We start from the raw sequence: 22,169 nt of genomic DNA on the forward strand, positions 1-22,169 counted from the left end.
GTGAGCTCAGCTTATGCAAGGCCCTGGCTAGTCCCCAGTATCTGCCCTTCAAGAAAAGACCGGACAAGAATCAGATTTCTTACAGGAACTTTTAAGTGTACCTCCTCAACTGCCCAAATATTCCATGTAGGTGTTGTTCCTAATTAAAAAAAACAAAACAAACAGAACAAAAATAAAACTTAAGAGAATTTCATTCTGGCTTTTATTGACTCAAAGGCACCAACACGTAGTAACTGCTTTTAAAAGACCCATTCCCTACACACTGGCTTGTCTTGACTAATAATAGATGCTCCACTAGTACTGTATTATGCGTGTCAGATAAAGTGAAGCGTTTGGAAATAATCAGCTTAGTAAACACGTGAGGTTATTCCTCCAAGGCCGTCATTCTAACTGCTTTGCAGTCCACTGTCCCTTTGAGGGAAAGACAGGGTAGAGCTCCAAGGTGTGCCCTGCTGGGAATGCTGCAGGGCTCCTGAAAACATCCTGAACTCAGAACATGCCCATGGACATTGACCATCCTGGGGATTCCTACAGAGAAAGACCAAAGTGACTAAACAGCCTAAAGAAAAAAGATAGCTATGAAGATAATGTATAGCTGTAGGAAGAACAAAATTAAGGAGGGATTTTAAGACTATTGTGATATGACTGCATTTAAAACGTTAATTGATAAATGATTGATAAAATTTTAAATCCATATATATATATATATATATATATATATATATATATATATAAAATTCAGTTCATTTACCATTTTACTCCTGGAACTTGCTTTGTAGACCAGGCTAGCCTTGAACTCACAGAGATCCGCCTGCCTCTGCCTCCCGAGTACTGGAGTTGAAGCTGTACTGTGCCACCGCCCATGATATTTTCTCTCCCTTTCTCTCCTCTCTCTCTCCTCTCTCTCTCTCTCTCTCTCTCTCTCTCTCTCTCTCTCTCTCTCTCTCTCTCTCTCTCTCTCTCTCTCTCTCTCTGTGTGTGCACATGTGTGCGTGCGTGTGGAGGTCCTTTTAGAAGTCAGTTCTCTCCTTCCACTGTGAGTATCCTGAGAATAGAATTCAGGACATCAGACCAGGTAGCAAGTGTCTTCATACACTGAGACATCTTGCCAACCATACATTCCCATGTTAAAATGACCTTTGAAGTCCCTTTTCTAAAGAGATACTCTGTTAGTTCCTCACTAAAGTTACAATATATCATAAAGTGATTGTTTCTACAATATGTCTAAGTTATGAAAATGTATAGGCACAAGACAAACAATGTGTACAAACCATTTGTTTCTTGGAATGAATGAATTAAAAGTTATTTGCCGTTATTTGTTTTATTTTGCCTAGCCTTGATTCAAAATTTAGAAATTCTCAAAAATTAGCCAGCAATAGTATAACATTGCATTCCAGATTTTTAATTCAAATAGTTTTTCAATAAAAATAAGAAATGTTGGCTGGGCAGTGGTGGCACATGCCTTTAATCCTAGAATTTGGGAAGCAGATTCAGACAGATTTCTGTGAGTTCAAGGCCAGTCTGGTCTACAAAGTGAGTTCCGGGACAGCTAGGGAAAACCTTGTCTCATCGAAAAACCAATAAAGAAAATAAAAATGAAAGAAAAGAGAAATGTTAAGAAACTATTTTATAAATTCCCAGGTGTTATAGTTTTATGTCTGTTCAGTTTTGAAATGCCCTTAAGTACGGCAGAGATCCATAGGTTCTCTGAGTTTGACTAAAGTGTTGAAAGAAGTTTTGCTGTTAACTTCGCTAATTTTGCTTTACCAAAGGACTGTAGCAATAAAGATATATGGAAATGCCTTGTTTCGTGGCAGTCTGTAAGGAAATACAATTATCTATGTATTTTCTTGGGGAAATGTAGAAATGATTGGCCGCATTTGGGGAGAACAGTTTCTTCCTTTCCCTAACAGCAAAATCCTTCTGTCCTACTAAGCATCCCCAGACAAAAAGCCCTTCAGAAACCACCTTACCTCTCCAGTCTAGATTCTGAGAGCTGCTTCATGAAGAAAGCCTTCCTTCACTCCCAGCCCAAACACTCTACCACTTTCTTCAAATCTTTCTTTTATTCTCTCCTTAGTACTATGACGTAGGAGTCCCCTCTTTTGTGTGAATACCACTGGTTAATAAAGGAACTGTCTTGGGCCTGCACAGGAAATACAGGAAAGGGAGAAACTAAACTGAATGCTGGGAGAAAGAAGGAGGAGTTAGAGAGAAGCCATGGAGCCCCCATTGGAAATCTTTACCCGGTAAGCCACAGCCACTTGACGATACACAGATTGGTATAGATGAGCTAGTTTAGGAAACGAGTACCCAGAAATACGCTCAAGCTTTTTCCCAGACAGTATCACAAATAATATGCCTTCCCTGTGATTATTTCGGGCCTGAGCAGTCGGGGAAACAAACCAGCGACCTCCTTACAACAGTACCAAGTGAAAGTAGCAGGGCAGCATCACCTGAATAGTTTGGTAAGGCAGATAAAACTTGAAACAAGCTATGCCTTAAACGAGTTTTATGAGACCATTTTAGAATTATGCTTACCCTTTGTTTATGCTTTTTTATATAAAGAAAGATATTTCACTTATAAGTCTCAAGGTCTCGTTAACTTGTCAATACTCGGTGGTGAAAATGACATTACGATGATTAGGATTACTGTCTTACTTCCGGTGCATCTGTAACAGGCCAGTGTGTTGAATGTGGTGTGACCCTCACTCTTGATACAGTCACAGTCTCTGGGCCAGGTATGAGGATTCACCCCTTTCCTGCCAGCACAAGGACGGCAAAGAAGATAGATGCACACTCTCTTGAGTCTGAAAATAGTCTGGTCTACATACTGAGTTTCCAGCCAGTACAGGCTGACTAGAGAGACAATGTCTCAAAAAAAAAGAAAGAAAGAAAAAGAAAAAGAAAAGAAAGAAAGAAAAGAAATCTATAATTCTCTAATACAATAGATAATATAAATACGATGCTGTAAGGGTAACTCTGTAAGATGGGGCAGCAAGAAAAAGCCAAGAAAGACGAACAAGATGTAGTCTGAACCGAGTGTGGAATAAGACTGCCAAAAGGTCACAGTAAAATCTTTTAAAGCAATAAAAAGTGTGCCATGCTTGAAGAATTGAAAAGTGAAAAAGACTAAGGTATAGAAACAGCTGGAAGGGACGGAGTACCAGAGGCATAAAAGTCAAACAGTTGAGTTGAAGAGAAGGTTAAGGCCTGGGTTACAGAACAATTTTCTGCACAGCTCAAGCATAAGGACTTTGTCCAGCAAGAGAAGCAAGGAGAAAATTAATAAGGCCAGAAAACTGTGTGGATGCAAAAGGCAGACTGGAAGGAGAAAGGATCACAGGCAAGAAAACCAACCTCAAAACCAGCAGCCTGAGGAGGCAGGAACAGAATGGGACAGGGATGGAACAGGTCAGAAATTTGAGATGCTTCTGAGAGGCAGAATGAACAACTCAGTAAGTGCAGGCTTTTGCAAAGAGCTGAAGAGACAGTGTAAATCGGGGATTTCCAGCTGGGTCAGCAAGGTCTTCATTCAGAAGGACAGCAGAACCTAAGAGACGGAATTTGCTTCCACCAGGCACATTGGTGCATGCCTGTAATCCCAGCATTTGGGAGGTGAAGGAAAAATGAGAAGTTTGAGATCATTTGTGATCATCTATGATGATGAGTTTGAGGCCAGCTTGGAAATTTATAAGACCCACCACAAAAATATAAAGAAAAACGAAACAACTGTCGATCTGGAAAAATATTGGTCTTTTTGATGTGAATTCTCGATAAAAGTTTCAGGCTGAAACTCTAAATGCTCTTTTACTCCATCACACAGTGGAGGGTGCTGGGAGATTCCAGAGGTATCCTCCAGAGGATCCCTTGTGGGATGGGGACGTTAGGGAAGAAGATGGAGGAGACAGCAGAGAAGAGACCAAAGACGGAAATAACAGCACGGTGGGTATGGCTGCTCAGAGCCCTGCTGGTCAGAAAATAACCATCACTCGCGTGAGTCTCCCATGATAGGAATCAAATTTAACTGAAAGCAAAACTTCATTTCTGTGGTCCCGTTAACCACATATCATCAGCTTAATAGACGGACAGTTGGTGGAGTCAGAAGGGGAATCAGAGTGGGGGAAACAGAGAAGTAGGGTCACACTGCTGTGACTCAAGAGTCTGGGCTGGGGGGTGAAACACTGGAGCAGAAAAGTTGATAAAGATAGTGAATAAGAAGAGAAGTAAAAATCACCATGGAGTGTTGTTTGCTACCCTGACAGCCAGAGCAGTAATACCTAGTACCAGAGGTCTCGCCAACGTAGTCGGATGTGAAAAGACTCAACAAGGCTCCATTCATTCTCTAAGAGGACAGGCTGAGCTTGTAGTGCAAAAAAAAAAATGAAGTACCTTCACAGGAAAGGAAAGAGTGGATATGACTCTTCCCTTCCCATGCTTTGATCAGTAAGTGTGGGCCTCGCATAGCTCTGGCCCTGAGTCACCGTCCTTCTGGAAGTTCTGAAGGTCTCTAGTTGAAATCTCAGGACTATGTTTCAGAGATACGTGGAATACTTGTACCCAGAAACCAAACAGCACATCATGCTCTCTTCTTTGATCAAAATGAAGGAGACCGAACAATGTTTGCAGGGCTGGGGAGACAGAGGCTGTTGCTTTGTGAGTATAGGGTTTCCGGCCTAATTGGCAACTCTGAATGCTTTGATGATGGTCTGGCAATCAGAAAGTCCTTAATGCCATTGAAAACTATATGTAAGATAATTTAAAATGATAGAATTTGTTTTAGGTACATTTTACTACAAGGCTTTTAAACATCAAAGCTATACTATGAAGAATTTGAATTATTTTTTCCTACAAGTGAAATTTGTCATCTGGTGGATGAAACTTCGCTGAGTCATTTCACATACGAAGAAACTGGTGCAAATTCTGCCAGCCATCAGGGCCCAACCCCCATCTGGAGGGCACGTTCTTACACCTTTTCTTCTTTTGACCTCTTAGGTGGCTTTGATTCTTGAGAAAGTTCTAGCTACCCTCTATGCCTGGGAAGTTAAGGATAACAGACACTGAAAACAGACATCTGCAACAAACATCTGTTAGTTAAGGTAACATAGGTGTGTGGGAGACCAAGGTCTACAGCATGGGTTTCATGAGGTGCACGCTGGTAAGAAGCTCTTGTCCCTGTCCACGTCCACTCATCTGATACGATCAACAGTCTGAACGCACAAAACAGGTTAGTGCTTCAAACAGCACTTAGAGGAAAGAGAATGCACCAGACATGTTTCAGACTGCAGCGTCGTTGAGAGTCTCTTTCACTTTCTACAAACGTAGTTGACTGTGGCCTGCCACAGGCCAGGTATTCAAAGGAAAGTTCAAGAAAGAATTCATCTTAAACAGCCTTAATGATAGAGCTTTGTTAGGATTGTTCTAGCTTATTATTACCACTGTTGATTTCTTGCTGTGACTAATATATAAACTAAGCTTTCTCATGTATGTATACATGTATGTATAATGAGAAAACAGCTTCTAGAATACAAGATCCAAGGCTCTCCTTGGAGACATGAATCCACCAGCTAGACTGAAACATGTCCCTGGGGGATGAGGAGTAACTATGTTTCTTCTTCGGATTTACTTCACCGGTCAGTAGCTTCGGTTAACGCTAGAATTGCAGAGTATAAATATCAGCAGTAAACCCTGGGGCAAGTATGTTTGTGCAGGCAAAATGCTCACTCTGCAATTAAGGGAGGGCAGGCATCCATGAATCACTCTTCCTGCGTTCTGAAGGGCCCTGGAGCAAGGCTCCGGGGTAGGAACCCAAAAGCAAAGCGATGCTGCAAGAAGCCAATGGCTACTTCCATTGGTGCTGCTACAACCTAGAAGCTGAAAACTTCAGGCTAAGAATTAAATCAAAGCGGGATAAAGTGTAGGAACATAGAGTAATACAATTAACCAACACATGTCCGAGCCAAGATCTTTTTACAAGTTATGGGATAACTAATTTCACGTGGGTTTTCACTCTGCCTCCCGTCAGCCTCCGGACACTTCCTTGTGAAGTCTTTGGCAAAACTGAAGTAAACAATTGCACATTCGCACAACACACCCTGTTTCCTCTCCAAGGAAATGTACTAAGTATGGAGTACGGGGCCAGCATTTCAACACTTCAGCTTTCCTCGCCCACCTCTGGAAGCTTTGTCCAGCTCGTGCACAGATTCTGCTGATGTCACGACCTGACAAACCAAAACACCTCACGACTAGAAGCCAAATACAGCACTGGCATGGCGAAGACAGGCTCTAGAAGTTGAAACCAACCAAGGAGAATGAATGAAAGAGACAGGACAGACGTAGGGAAACGTGAGAGATGGGGCATGCTGTACTTACCACTTTCAGCCTAAGAGTCTGGCACAAACGGAGAGATGAGGCATGCCGTACTTACCGCTTTCAGCCTGATAGTCTGGCACAGACTGCTCGTCATTGTCAGGTACCTGAGCTGAAGAAGAAAAGAGAAAGATTTGAAAATTAAGAGAGGAACTGCCAAGGCATAAGGAATGTCAAGTCAGACGTGACAAGCAAGGCCTATTTTGAGGGAGCTCAGTCCTGTGATTATTTGCCAATAACCTCCTGTAAAACAGACTTGACAGCCTAGGAAAGGAAATGAAGAGGTCCATTGATGGAACTGGAAAACAAAACATGAGTGTGTCAGAAATAGCGCAGTAGCAGGTGGGATCCCTCTGAATTCCACCTGCCAGATGGAGATTAAAGAGATGGCGAATAAAAGGTACAGGGTTCCTACGTCCTGCAAGGATGCATCTTGCAGAAGCTGTGCTAAAGGCATGCCTGTTCACCCACTGCTGGTGCTTAAGACCTCACGGTGAACTACAAGGATTTTTCTTTTTTTACGCAATGTGTAGCTATCACACAAATCCCCTACATTTTTTTGAAATGACTTCTTCGGGTAAATGCTGTCTCCTGCAAATAAGACTACCATAATTGAAAACATTTGTCCTAAGTTTATTCAAAGCAAGCCATACAGCTTTAAGAATGAAAGAAACACCATTGACTCATGCTACGTGCAACAAAGCAATCTATCTTAACAATAATTGTATTCTTAATAAAAATAAACAATAAAACAAATGTCATCTTCTCATGCAAAATATTTTCCTGGCCATGCTAGTCAGCACCGAGGAAAAAGTTTCACCATTTGTCAGGTTGACTGACTTCCGGCTTTGTTAGAGGAGGACGACTCACTGGGAGGCTGTAAAGCATTTGGCTCCAGCTGAAGCTAAGTCCATCCTTTCACCTTGAAATGTTTATTACCTTTGATGTGGACATCGAAATAACCCTACTCAGTCTCGCTGGGTATTACTCAGTTTTCAAACACAAACAGATATGCATACCTTTTGTGTAAACAAACACACAAAACATACATCAGGCTACTTGTAACTCGGTGAGCATATAATAAACTGTCGTCATCCTTATTAACTTTCATTGTGATCTCATTAGCTAGAATTACCTTACTAATATTGTATAATACTGTAAAATTTTATCCGATCAAGTCTCATTAAAGCAGATGTCAATCAGATTTCTTTTGAATGAACTTATTCTGTGTGGGGAATGTTAATTGAAATTATCGGCCTGAGCCAGGCATGTAATTCCTGCATTTGGAAGGCTGAGGCTAGCATGAGGCACACAGGGAGCTCCAGGCTAGTCGAGGCTGCAAGCTGGGACACTGTCTCAAAAATCAAATATCAACAACACCAACACCAACAATAACAATACCAATCACTCCCCGTTAAAATGGTTCATGCTGCCGGGCGGTGGTGGTGCACGCCTTTAATCCCAGCACTCGGCAGGCAGAGGTAGGCGGATCTCTGAGTTCGAGGCCAGCCTGGTCTACAAGAGCTAGATCCAGGACAGGCTCTAGAAACTACAGGGAAACCCTGTCTTGAAACCCCCGCCCCCCAAAAAATGGTTCATGCTGATGAGTGAATTAAGAAAAAAATCCATATCAAAAAAAAGAAGAAGAATTTCATGATATAATTCCATATAAAAACAGAAGACAAGCCTAGTCTGTTTAGATGCGCACCTTCCTGGACCTGGATGGAGAGGGGAGGACCTTGGACTTCAGCAGGGCAGGGAACCCTGACTGCTCCTTGGACTGGAGAGGGGGGAGGGGAGTGGGGGGAAGGGGAAGGAAATGGGAGGTGGGGAGGAGGTGGAAATTTTTAATAATAATAATAATAATAAGAAGAAGAAGAAGAAGAAGAAAAAGAAAAAAAAAGACAGCCTCAGTGGGCTTTTCTTTTCTGTGTTTATCTTTGCAAATGGAAACATTTTCGTGAGTAAAGCATACATTACCTTAGTCAAGAATATAACTATCCCAGGACAGTCTTGCCTGGGATTAAAATGTATTTATCACAGAGTTGTTCTCTAATGATTTTCCTTCATACCAATAATTTATGGAAGACAGACCACTCACTACTACCAAAGAGAGAAGATTAACCAGTAGTAATTCTAGGTCATAACTGGTACCAATTTGATCAGCTTGTACGAGAAGCAAGTTTGTTTTCTTATTCCACCAGTGTTTGATACTGGGTTTAACTACTTTCAAGGCCGACAAATTTCACCTCACAGACCCATAACTTGCCACTTATAGGTAAGTTATTTAATTTCCTTAAATGCTACCCACAGCCTCCTTCATTGAAACTTAATGCAATAATAAGGGAATTCTTAAAACCAATAAATCAAGTAGTCTAAGCACAATCCCAGATAGTTGGATATGTTTTCCTTTACAACTGTCTACCACCTGCTTCCTAAAAGGCACACACAAATACACTTAGGAGCATTATTGCGGCCAGCTCAGTGTTTTTGCAATTTTACATCTAACAAACATAACTGGACACGATGGGTGGGTAGGGTGCACAACTCTGACTCCAGCACTCGGGAGGCAGAGGCAGGCAGATCTTTGGGAATTTGAGATCAGCCTGGTCTACATAGCGGACTCCAAGACAGCCAGAGCTACACAGAAAAACCCTGTCTCAGAGAAAGAAAAAAAAACGACTGGAGGCAGGAAAAGTGGGGATGAGTTCGCATTCTCTTAGCTTTTGACAATGTATTTTTGCTATTGACAACATAGTTTTTGATTTTCTGCTCCGACTGATGAATCACACATGAAGAAATGTACTTTATAATGTGTTTTTAGATCTAAAATAATTTAAAATGCTCTAATACATATTTAATGTAACAAATAATTAAATCCTGGACTTCTAAAAAGCACATGCATATTTTACTTTTCCCTCTAAACAGATACTGGCCAGGTGTGGCCTTTACTCCTAGCACCTGAGAGACAATGGCAGGTTGATTTCTGAGCTTGCGGGCATGTTGGTCTACAGAGTGAGTTCCAGGAAATCCTGGGCTACACAGGGTAACCAAAAACAAAAAAGCTAAACAGATAAAACAATTGAGGTATAAATATGCTGTTTTAAAGGCAGCACTTGGGACTGCAGAGATGGCTCAGTAGTTAAGACCACTTTCTGCTCTTTCAGAGGACCCAGGTTCAATCGCCAGCACATAGCAGCCAAAATGGTGGCTCATACTATCTGCAGTTCCAGTTCCAGGGGATCTGCTCTCCATGGGAACTAGGTGCACACATGGCGCACAGACATACTTGCAGTCAAAGTATTCATACCCATGAAATAATCTTTTATTTAAAGTCACCCTTCATTCCAGTGTTGTGGCACAAAGGTGACAAATAAAATAAAATAAAATAAAATAAAGTATCATTTGCAATAATCTAATGAAGATGTAATGCTTGTTTATAGGAATGGCTGAAAACAGGTAGTGAGTTATTTGCGACTTAATACGCTTGCACGGATATGCTTGACCAGACCTTTCCCTTAGTTTCATAAGACAGACCTGCATCTTCATAGAACACATGATACAAGGAACAGCATCCAAGGCTCCACTGGGGATGTGGCATGCACTGGATGTTGGCCTGTGTGTGGAGGTGGGGCAAATACTTAAGGGGCCGAAGAATCTAGAAGGTAGACCTTACAAGTACAGAGAAAATAGCTCCAAACTAACAATTTGTAAAAAGAGTATGGATGGAGGATGCTATTTCTGTTCTAACTCCTTAACATACTGAATAAGTACTTCACACTTATGCTTGAACATATTACAGAATTTTAACAAAAAACATATGACTCACATTTTCGCAGAAGCTACTCTTAAGAAGCTGAATAGGCTGAACAAGGCAGCACGCTATTTAAATAGACAAAGGCTTAAGCCTACCCCTAACTTCAAGTTGGAGTAAAAGGAAAGCATTTAACCAAAAACACAACTTGCATTTGGGAAAGAAATTACGACACAGTCTCATCACACTTGTAACATGCGTTTTCTTCCTTAATTCACAAAAATCCTATGAAGGAGCCGAGTACAGCTGCCGGAAACATTGTTGCAAGCCATACCACCACCCCCCCCCAATTTGAAAATTAACAATATAAGTCAACCTAATTTTAATTTTTTTTATTACATTACTGTCTACTCTAAAATATGCTTCAAGTGATTATCTTTGGGGAATAAAATTGTTTCTCTACACAATGTATTGAAAGAGGAAGGAAAAAAGGAATGGAGGAGGAGAGAAAATATATACCAAAGACCAGGAAAAGGCTGGCATGAACACTGAGTGTGTAGATTTGACTGGTAATAGCGGAATCAGTTCATTGCACATTAATAGACCAGTTGCAACTGAGTCTCCGAATCTTTGCTTTAAAGGGCTAACAGCCACTCTCTCCACTTCTGGCTTTATCTAGTGTCCTATCCAAGGCTGCTTTAATACTCTTCCCTGCTAGGAAATAGCAGCATTGTGGGGAAAAAATTCATAAAAGCATTCAGAGCAACCAAAATGTCACAGAATCAATGCCCATTTTTAAACTTTAGTATCGGTTCCTAAACATCAGTGCCTTGGGAAAGGGTAGCTTTAAATACAGCTTGCTTTGGCTTTATGCTGGTTTCCAGCTTTTAAATAAAACAATATTCATTACTTAAGAAGTGATGAACATTTAAAATATTTTTCAAATTTAGCTGCAGGCAAGAAAAAAACCCTCTTATTCTTACAAACAGCTGTCTGATGAGTTTTTTTTTTTTTTAAGCAAAGGGGGGCGGAGGGAGTGGGAAAACTACAAATGAAACAAATGTCAAGTATTAAAGGGGTTAATATTTAATTAAAACCAGTTCTATCCACTGTAACAATGACCTGGAGCCAAACAAGGCGGAAGATGTATGACTCATTCTTTCTACCCGTGAATGAGACAGCTGATCTCCTCAGCATTTCCTCAAGACAAGCAGGCAGAACTGGATTTCTGCCTCCATTCACAAAAACACAGTCCAGCACGAGCCATGTGGCCCAACCGCAATCTCTTGGTGTCACACCCTTCCAGAGAACTAAGGCAAGTAAGCCGAACTCGCGGGGTAAACACGCCAGTTTTATTGCTCTGTCTCAAACAAACCCACTAAGAAACACATGAAAATAAATGACATAGAGAGAGGAGGTGGGAGCGGGAGAAGGAGAAAGCAAAGCAAGATGTACAAATGCATATTTAATCCGTCATATTTTACAGAGAACTTTGTCCCAAAGCCACGGAGGTACAGAATTTAAGAAAGGAAGTGGAAAATAAGGAAAGGTGACGAAAGAAGGAAGAAAGAAAAAGGAGAGGAGAGGAGAGGAGAACAGAGGAGGGGGATGGGGAGAAGGAAGGGCCACAAAATGGGGTAGCGTCTGCCTAAAGTGACAGAGCACAGGCTGAGCTTGTGAGAATCCCTAAGTTAGATTCCCAGCAGCAAAATAATACTAGTTATAAAATAAACAGATGGCCTTTTTCGCTTGTCTATCACTCAAGTTTTGAGTCATAAAAATGTAACATATTATTGCTGAGGTTTGTAGCACAGGGATCATTCTTTACCTGAGGAAATCTAAATTTTATTTCAAGTAAAACAGGAAAATCAACATTTGCACTGTGGTACTCCTTCTAATCCTAAAATGAGACTTCAGTCCATGGAACAAAATAATCATGAGCTCACTAAGCCTAGTTTTATACCGCATCCGGTTTTAACATTAAAATGATTGCAAAGTAAAAGCATTAATTAGTGCAGAAATATAAACATATTTAAGTAGAAAGGGGAGGGGACTTCCCTAGACAGAAGGCCTTTAATGCTGGACACACTCTTTGTGTATGCAGGAAAAGCAGAAAACAGGAAGGTCTCAAGTCAGCTTCGGTTTCTAACTAAACTGACCTGCAGTGACTTGAAAACTTAAAAGGGAAGCCCAGAGCCGGCAGCAGCCGTCTGCGGCCAGATTTTTCTCCCTCTGCTTCTAGAGAGGCCTGGCTCTATCATTATTCTTATTATTTTTAATTACAAAGTTGTGCACAAATCAAAGATATAAAGTTGCACTGCAACATGCAAGAGATTACACATTCTCTGTAACTCGACTGCAAAAGTTCAGCAGCATTTTACTTGTCGGCATGCTGAGAAAACTACTCTCTGCTCCACCACATCCACTTTTTCTATTTAAACATAATATCTCTTCTTTTGGAAGTAGATCACAGCTGAGTTACACTTGCATTTAAAAGTAAGATAGATGTGTTCTACCTACTACCTTTACTCCAAAGGCGGGCCCTTTCACATCTGATACAACAAAAATGGGATGGTAGCAGCCACTACTCCAGTACACCACACACACACACACACACACACACACACACACACGAATCATCTCCCATCTAATTCTAAGGACCTCTCTGGACATTCTTAATGCTGAACCATCAGACCTTATTTTATATAACCATATAAAGTACTGCAGTTATAAAAAAGTGTACCAATAAGAAAAAGAAGTATGAGCACATCCAGTGCCAACACATGTTCTATTTTCTTTTTAAAGTAGAGTGCTTGAGCAATCACAATGAGTGCCCCAAGAGCACTGTGTATACCGGAGGTGAGGTCACTGTGGAGAACAACAGCAGCTCATATTCCCAATCAGTATCATCAAAACATAATTTGGACATGAATTGTGTACCAGAAGCAAACTGAGAAAAATGTAGTAACATCTCTATTTCTAGGCCAACATGGCCATTATTTGACAATTTCATAAAACCAAAAGGCAGTCTCCTTATTGATATGATAATAATAATGAAGTTTGGTGTAGAACATTGTTCTTGGTGATAAACCTCTAAGGTGTAGCTGTGGCTGCGTCCTGAAATTTGACTTCACTGTCACAGAAAACCTTTTTACCCTGGTGGTGGCCAATCACCATTAGTGACTTTCTCCTCAAGCTCATTCATCACAGAGAGCGTCAAGACACCCAGACCACAACAACATAGGACAACAGAGAGCGTCAAGACACCCAGACCACAACAACATAGGACAAAAGTTGTCATGTTTCACACGAGATGTATACGGAAATAAATTCTTGTCCTATAAGCTGTACTAGTAGGTAAATGTTGATAGAGCACTTTTAGAAAAACGCAATGCTTTCTTGACTTCATTTCTTACCCTTTTTTATTTCTGTCCCCCCAAAATAAGAACTTTGGAGCAGCACTTACTATATATAGCTTTTGAAACAAGTTAAGAACAAAAAGTTGCTACAACGCTGATAGGAGTGACATTTGAACTAGTTATTTCAAGGGATCAAATAATTCCAATTGCCTGTCAGTAGCAATCTAATTCAAAGGACTGAGGATCAATAAAGAATTGTCCACAGTGACGATCAGTATAAAACTGCTATGGTAACATTTAAAATAAACATAGACTCTTCCTTTCACCTGGTACTGTAGTCACTGAAAACATTAGCTTTAAACTTCTCTTCAGAATGAGATGACTTTATATTGTGGCATGTTTGTTATAAGCCTTTAAATTGCAGCATTATTGCTTGGAAAGTGCTTCTAATGTGAAGTTGCATTCAACAGACATGTTTTACATCTGTGTGTGTGGATAAGGCTGTAGGGAAGAGTGCAATCATGTGTGCTCAGGGGGGACTTTAGCAGATTGAATACAGGAACTCTATGATTACCCCCCCCCCAAGAGTTCTGCCTTATCTAACTCAACTGCCTTTTGGAGATCAAACCTATTTCATAACCCACAATAATTTACTCATGACTAATCAACATGCTGTACTTGATGTAATTTATAAAAAATTTATAGAAAAACATTTAAAATTCCAAGAGGCATCATTTCTATTTAGGGATTTTGAGGATTTTCTTTTTTCTAATGTGACTATCATGTGACACTTTGTAGCAAACTTGATTCTCAGATCTGAAAAGATCATTAGAGACCTGTTATACTTCCTAGAGGGATTCTAGCTCACAGGAGAAACTTGATAAATTGTCAATGATATCTTTTTAAAAGATCAAACTGCCTCAAAATCCTATAGTCATTTTCTTGACTATAGAGCACTAAGAAAAAGGTTAAATTCATAGCTTGCCAGTTTAGCAATCCATTCATTTCTGCTTGTCTATTATAACAGAAATGAACAAAACGAGCAACACATTAAGTGGTCTAGTTTTGAGAGTCTCTTATTGTTCATGTCATAAGATAAGTCAAATTTAAAAATATAAGCACAGTACTTATATTTAATTGCTAAGGATGAAAATTAAATGTGTAGTCTGTTACCATAAAAAACTGCCTTACTATTAGATTTTTTTAATCATCTTAATAAATTTTGCTTATTGCATAACTGGATAAATTAATGTAACTACTTTGGAAATGTTTATATAATTCTAAAGTGCAACGTGTAAATAGTAACACACCTGGACATTCAATAGAGATCTCCAGCTTAATTTCTGAATTTCACCAAGCTAATGAATTCTTTTCTAAGTAAAAGCCGGTGTCCCTCCAAATACATTATCTAGGTTTACTTTATGTAACGATAAATCTCAGGGCTGATTTACAGGTAGTGAAGAGATAAGAATATTTCATACTGTTGTAGAAGGCAAACTCGGATAAATTATTCAACTCTCTTATCTGAGGCATACAACACAAATAAAATAAGGGGAAAATGAAAAGTGAGAGAAAGAAAATGTACTGAAGATGATAAAAGTCTGCCCCAGATCCACATTTTAAAATTCTAGAAACAGCTGCTATGCACACTCAAAATCTGCCAGCCAGTGCACTGACTTGGATTCAGTTTTCAAATCTAAACATCGCAAGAACCAATAAACCCTCCGCAACAATTAAGGTAAGTATGGTAACTTATTTTGGATAAAGGAGTAAACTCTTGAATAGACAAAAATTCCACATAACCTTCAACTTGGCAAAACCGAGAGATAAAAGTTAATGCAAGAGCCTCTCCAATTCTTTATGAAAAAGCTATTTGAAAATATGGTTTATGTTGCAATAATAAGTAATCTATTGCAGTAAGTTTCATTTAGCGACGAGAAAAAAAATGACCTTACATTTTTAAAAAAAAAAACAAAACTTTCACTAATACTTACCATTCATTAACATATAAATGCAATCCACCCTTTCAAAGGATAATTAAGAGCTATTTAACTTAAATGATTTTGAATCATTTAAGATTGTAAAAGCCTTTTGAAGAACTAGAGTTATCAGCAAGACAAAGAAACTTGTTTACATGCTGACAGCAACTTGATCAAGTGCATACAAGACCACAGCTAAAACTAGCTCATCTGTCCACTACAGTGCTGCTACAGCAGCCCTGGGTTCCACTTGCAGACCCTCCCTTCACTTTTAACCAGAATCAAACTCCCCTCAGAAAGCAAATATACATATATACATATAAACATAAATATATATAGTATATAATATACTAAATATTTAACAAAACATGCTAAATATTTAAATATCAGCAAATTTCTCATGTCACACAAACACACACACACACACACACACACACACCACAATTGTAAAATAACGTCTCACCAATATTGCAAAATTTGAAATTGTAGATATCAACAAAAAAAAAAAAAACCTTCCACCTTAAGCATATCTGAACATATGTCAAGCTTTGCCGAAGCTACATCTCATTGTTTCTATAAACAAAGTTGCACAAAATAAAGGATATAATAGGTTGTAGCATAAAGTTTTTTAAGGATTCCAAAATGCCATTAAATGTCTCCACATTAAATTCTAATAAAAGTGATAAGATGTCAAAAGTCAAACTTCAACAACCATTACATGCATCATAACACACAAAACAATTTTAAAATCTTCACTCCCAGTAAAAGATTTACTTTAAATCCCCCCGATTTCCTAGCTGTGAGATACACACCTAATGTTCTGTGTTGTGAGCAAGGAGGAAAGAAGACCCCTGCACTTAAATCTTGAAGCATCCCGTACTGATGAGCCCAGAGAAACTAATTTCTGCCATCAGAAAGTCCCCCACCAGAACGCCAAATAATCAGATGCACTGCTCAAAAGGAAACAGCAAGCCAGCCGGTTCTGGCTCAAGGTCTCCCGAGGTACAATAATATAAACCTGATCAATTGCAATTAAAATCCAAACAGAGACTTAGAACCTGAAGTCTTGGTGCATTAGCTCTTGCCAAAAGCAGATGTGATTGTGAGCTGGAAGCAATTTCTCCTGGTAATTTGTGATGACACTGGGTAGTGCAGCCCCAGAGTCCCCAAAGACAAGCTCATCAGAGGCTCTAATGTATGCATGACACATGAGGTGGCTCTTTTAGAGCTCAATTAATTGGGTTGAACATTAAGACAGCAAGTTCAGGACTCCCTCCACCCCCTTCTAGAGTTGCTTTTCCCCTTCAAAGCCATTTTTTTTCTTTTTGCCTTACCTTCAGCAAGCCATGTTTCTTGTAACTGACTCAGATCTTGAAAGAGTTCTGAAAAGCGAGTCAAAGACACAAACATCAGACTCAACTGTCTGCAGTCTTCATGAACTGAAAATGTTTGTCATGATGCTGGCATTCAGCTTGATTTTAACTTAGCATCAAGTAAATACAGTATGCACCTCCGATGTATCTGAATAATCCTGCTTACGTATAACATCAGTTAGATGACACTTTGTGAGATTTCTTTAGACAAATAAGTATCAGTTATCATCTTTTTCTGTTTTAGCACATAATTAAGAGGTAAGCTCAGAGAGAATGGAAAACATGCATGCATTGAAATTCACTGTGGTGCTGAACTAAAGATCATGCATACAGAAATCTTTTCTCAGTACACTTAACTCCTGCTAAAATCGGACCAGGGCAAAGAATAGAAAGACAAAACACTACATCTTCTAAGTTTAGACACAAAATACCAACAGAACTTGAATTAACTTCCAAGTTGTAATTTTCAGTCAAATACCTCAACACTAACAGGGGCGACTTCACAAACAGGAATTTAGAGAAAAACTTCTACGTTAGCACACTTATAAAAGTCAAAGACAGATAGTACCCTGGTTTTGGTTTATTAGCAATTTCAAACTGTATTCTGGCATGGGGTGCAGGGAGGAGAATGAAAATGTGATGAAGCTGTAGAATTCAGTACATTTAATTTAAATTCAAACTCAACTTTGGTAACTGAGCCTAAGTTTCTTCTGTCCATTATGAATGCCCCACAGGTTGAAATAATTCCTAATTTATTGACTTTTTACCAACAGTTTATAGAAGAATCTGCAGCCTCATTTACCAAATAATATATAACTACTCATTAAGCCTGGAGTTTGATCTTGTGAACACTTCAAGGCCTATTAACAAGATGTTATGACTTCACAATACAGTCATCAAACTCACTCATAAAATTTCAACAGTAGTATATGGCTTCATTTATATTGTTTAACTTGTAATAAAGTTGAAAGAAAAACGTAAGCAGTGTGAATAACTACTTGCTTTGTTCAAGGGTGTTAGATAGTTTTAAATTGTTAGCTCGGTGTAGGGAATTTGTTATATGCCATATGGACAAGAATAAACATGAAATAATGTTTAAAAGAAGAAGGTCACTGTTAGGTGTTAATTTACTCCTTTCATTAGTAAGTGACAAGGCCGTAAAATAGTCTCCAAGGCAAACTCCGTGGGAATGGGTGCATGTAAAGTCCATGTTAAGTTCAAGAGTCCCAATGTTTATTATTTTTTTAGATGAGCTTGAGATGGACCCCTTCTTTGGAGGTTAGAGGATGTCAGGAAGAGGGGTTCAGCTCAGAGTCAAACCTCACCTTCTGAATCATGAGCCAGATCTCTGTTAATGACTTTTCTTTTCCTGACATTTGTTGGTTTCTCGTTACAATTTCTCCCACGCTGACTCTACAAAAGGGAAAGATAAAATCCTTTAAAAGAACGGAAACCTCAGATGTCACACATTAAAAAAAAAACATGCATACATAACAAAAGCCTACTGAGCCTACTGGATCCTCTCTCTGAGTTGGAAAAAAATAAAAGTTCACAGGAGAACTCCAATATGTATTGTCTGACATGACAGCGAAAGCTCACACTGAGAGTTCAACAGCAAGAGAGAGTGACTTCCCAGAGCCTTACACTCTTGTTTATTCATAGCTCACGTGATCTCAGCAGCAAAACATTAAGATAAAACACTTAATGTTTTTTTTGTTTGTTTGTTTTACTAAATCTCTAGATTAAAACACTGATTCCATTCTATTCAGACAACACCCCCACCCGCAGTAAGAGAAGCCAAAGGAGTGGAAAAATGGAAAAAGCGAGAAAATGAAGGAGGAAAAACAGCACCACCACCACCCCCCCCAAGACACCCATGTAAATAAAAAGTGTCAGCCTTTGTCTCAACTTCGTTCTTTTCAGTGTGGCAGACAAACCCAGCCACAAACTTTGACTGCAGCTGCAGCTGCCCTCCGTCTCCTGTTCCACTCATGGTGGACACTTTAACCAGAAGGGGTCTTAAAACAAATCTATGCCTTCTCCAAATCACTCAGAGGTAAGCTCATTTCGTAGATGGGTCTTCGAGAAGCAGAGTCGCCCTACAGTGGCAACAAAGCAGAAAAAGTGTCTCCAGTCCCAACCCCCTGCCCCCTCCCTCTGCATCTCTCGCTCTCCCCACCCCTGTCCGAGCCAACTTTATAAACAGCAACTTTCGAACTGATCACTCACGTTGGTGACCACGTAAGGCACTTGCTGGTCATAAAATCCATCCATTCTGCTGCTCTTCGCAAATATTAGCTCAGTGGTTTATATTTTGAGCATTTAGCTGGAGATTTCCTCGGGGTCTGGACTTCTATCAACCTAGAGGGGAACAAGATGGCTTTTAGACTAAAAAAAAAAAAAAAAAAACATGAATGAAGCTCTTGCATTTGCATAGCTAATTACCCTCGACAGTCCCATTCACAAAAAATAACCCTCCCCTATGCCGCCTTCTTCACCTGGATCCAAGAGAGCTAAGAGAGTTCACAATTTACATATTTTCGGTCGTATCAAAAATCCTAACAAGAGGCAGTGTATTTATTTACACTCTGGACGTTCCCCGTTCGCTCAGTGTACCACAGGCAGCTCTGATTCGCAAACGTGTGCAAAACTAGCAATGGCGATCAACGAGACTTGCTTTTCACCTAACGGGACTAAAGAGAAGGAGACACCTCTTTCATAAGGATAGTTTTTGCAACCCACAACCATGCAATTATCTGGAGAGACATAAAAAGTTGTTGGAAAGACCCACCTGAAGGCCACGCTAGGCGAACGGCTGCAAAAAATTCCCTCCAGATTTAATAAAAACATTAATTATTGCCCAGCACTTCCCCTTGGAAGCCGAAAGCGCCTCTGACAGAGCTCAATTCGGTGGTTTTTCCTCTACTTCTCCTCCAGGGGCCTCCAATCCAAACTGATGGATCGCTGCCTCCCATTGGCTCCACGTCTCTTTCACAAGATCAGATTTCGGGCTGTCAATCAGGCGGCTTTCGGCCCCTTCCCTTGGGTCTCTTGCGCCCCTCTTGCCTACACGACTGCTCTACGGGGAGGCGCAGAGTCCGCACCCAGGAAAGGCACCAAGGAAAGCTTCCTAACTCGCAGTTTGGGCCAAGACCCGGGGGATACTGAAACCTAGAGCACCGAGTCTACTAGTTCTCATTCCTAGCGTGTTTGATTCATTATTAGACAGATGTCCTTAAAGCCCCGCGGCGAGGTTCAGGTACAGAGCTACAAAGCGGTTGTCACCAATACCTCTTTACGTCTGACCCCGAGCCCACCGCACGCTCCAGGCTCACTCCCCACCAGCTTTCGGCCCTAGCAATTTTCTCATTTTTTTCGACACTAACCAACACTATAGGGCTTATTGGACCTTTAAAAAAAAATACATCGTCAATTCAAACGATCTCCTTTTGTCCGTGGGATTTAAAAATACTCTTAGGAAAGCAAGCAGGAGAAGCTGCTTCTTAGGAGAGGTGGCACCGGGAGGGAAGGACCCGAAACGAGTACGGAGCGAGAAGGCGAGGAAAAGTATAAAAATCAGATTCACCCCAGCGAGTGCTGAAGGAACAGAAACCCCCTGCGGGCCACAGAGGGGCTGGGGAGGACTGGGTGGTTCAGATGCCCCCCGCCCTAACACACACACACACACACACACACACACACACACACACACACACACACACACACACGCCGTTTCCGGAGCTTTTGTTATGTATACAGAGAGGCGGAGAGTGTCACTTACTGTACTTGAGGATTTCACTTCCTCCACCAGGGAGGGGAGGGAAGAGCAGGGAAAGCTCGGGTTACAAGGACAATGATGGGACGTTTGGCAGCGAGGACGTCACCGAAGCTGCCTGCCCCTGGGGCTTGGTTCAGATGTCCCCCTCGTAGCCGCTATCCTACCCGGGATGGGAGGCTGGGAGGAGGGGACCAGGAGCTTCAGGGTACGAAAGTCACTTGAGACGGACTAGGGCTGGTGACTAAAGGACTTTTCCAGCAGCTGCTTCTCTCGTAGAGCAACGTGCTCATTTCTATTTGAAAGTTTCTCCCCTTAAATGGTGGGGACATTAACATGGGAGCAGCGTGCGCGCCAGGCCCTCCAGACCCGCCAAGGAAGAGCAAGGTCTATGACAAAAACACTCTGCATTTCACCCCGAGGGAAGTGTGGTCTTGGAGGGCACACACAATGCTCGCTCCGAGACTGGTCAGAGCACCGCGCGCGTCCCCCTTCGCAGAGAACTGCAGGAGAGCCTGGGCGAGGGCTGCGTTCGCGGCGCCGCAAAGCTGGAGTCGGGGAGCTCTGCAGTGTTGTGTGAGGGTGCACCCAGGACAGGGGACAATAGCGCGGGTGCCCAGCCGACCTGCAAACCCCGGGACAAGACAGCAACAGTTTCCAAAGCCCTTCTCAGAGGCCAGAACCAGACAGGTATCCAGGGCAACCGGGAAAGGGCGGAGCTTCTCCAAAGGCCCCGCGAGCCTGTCCCTGCAGCCAATGAGGAACCGTAGATTCCCAGTCCATTGTTGTTTATTGCTGACCCCGCAGCGCTCCGCCACCGGATTGGCTGTTTATGAACAGGGGGCGTTGCCCGTGCCCCCCCCCCCCCCCCCCGAACCACCTTTCAGCTCCATTCACAAAATCCCAACCTCTCTGGGTCACGTGGTTGGGGGCGTGGCGGGAGAAGAAAAAAAAAAAAAGACACAACAAAGACCCAAGTTCCTAAAACCACTAAAAGTTTATATTCGTCGCTAGCTCCCTTATGCACCCTAGACAGTAGATGAGAGAAAGTACCTTTTATCTGAGCAGGGGTAGAGAGTCAGGAACGAAGTCCCGGTTAAAGGACCGCTCACAGAGGATGATTTAACTCCAGGGTGCCCTGCCTCGGAGAAAATCCTGCCAAAGAACAGAGACCTGAGAGTGGGGAGAGAGCTTAGAAAGGGCTAGAAACTCTTGCTTGCTCTTCAGCAAGAAGCTGTTTTAAAGTGCCAGCCATCTCTATAGAAAGGAGAAAGTTCTCTTCTGAAGCTCTCTTGTTATCCCAGTGTCGTTTTCTCTCCAGGTTCTTTCAGTGAAAGTTTTCATTGGCTGACCATTTTAGTTCCGGCTTCCAAAGTCCATCAGCCCTCCAAGGCCCCTTCTTCTCTGACGGTCATCGTGCTGCTGGGCTCCGCATTTCCGCTCTCCAGCCCTGAGTCTCACAGTGTTGAAACTGGTTTTCTTCTATGACTAAACCGCCATTCTCTCTCGAGCTCTTCTAAGCAGCCTAAACTGCTGAACTAAATGTGTGTTTTTTTGTGA

The 22,169-nt window shown here is 41.3% G+C and overlaps 1 protein-coding gene across 1 annotated transcript in view; it reads right to left on the reverse strand.

The window, feature by feature from the left end:
- The window catches only part of Etv1 (ETS variant transcription factor 1), a 92,319-nt gene extending 72,565 nt beyond the window's left edge, over window positions 1-19,754 (reverse strand). The window contains exons 1-5 of the mRNA XM_038336442.1: window positions 19,626-19,754; window positions 19,064-19,195; window positions 18,160-18,247; window positions 16,796-16,843; window positions 6,428-6,481 (exon numbers count right to left, since the gene is read on the reverse strand). Coding sequence (XP_038192370.1) covers window positions 6,428-6,481; window positions 16,796-16,843; window positions 18,160-18,247; window positions 19,064-19,108 — 235 coding nt within the window. The 5' untranslated portion in view covers window positions 19,109-19,195; window positions 19,626-19,754. The remainder of the gene's footprint in view (window positions 1-6,427; window positions 6,482-16,795; window positions 16,844-18,159; window positions 18,248-19,063; window positions 19,196-19,625) is intronic.
- Between the last annotated feature and the right edge of the window lie 2,415 nt (window positions 19,755-22,169).

The sequence above is a fragment of the Arvicola amphibius genome, chromosome 7 (assembly GCF_903992535.2).
Source record: "Arvicola amphibius chromosome 7, mArvAmp1.2, whole genome shotgun sequence".
NCBI lineage: Eukaryota > Metazoa > Chordata > Mammalia > Rodentia > Cricetidae > Arvicola > Arvicola amphibius.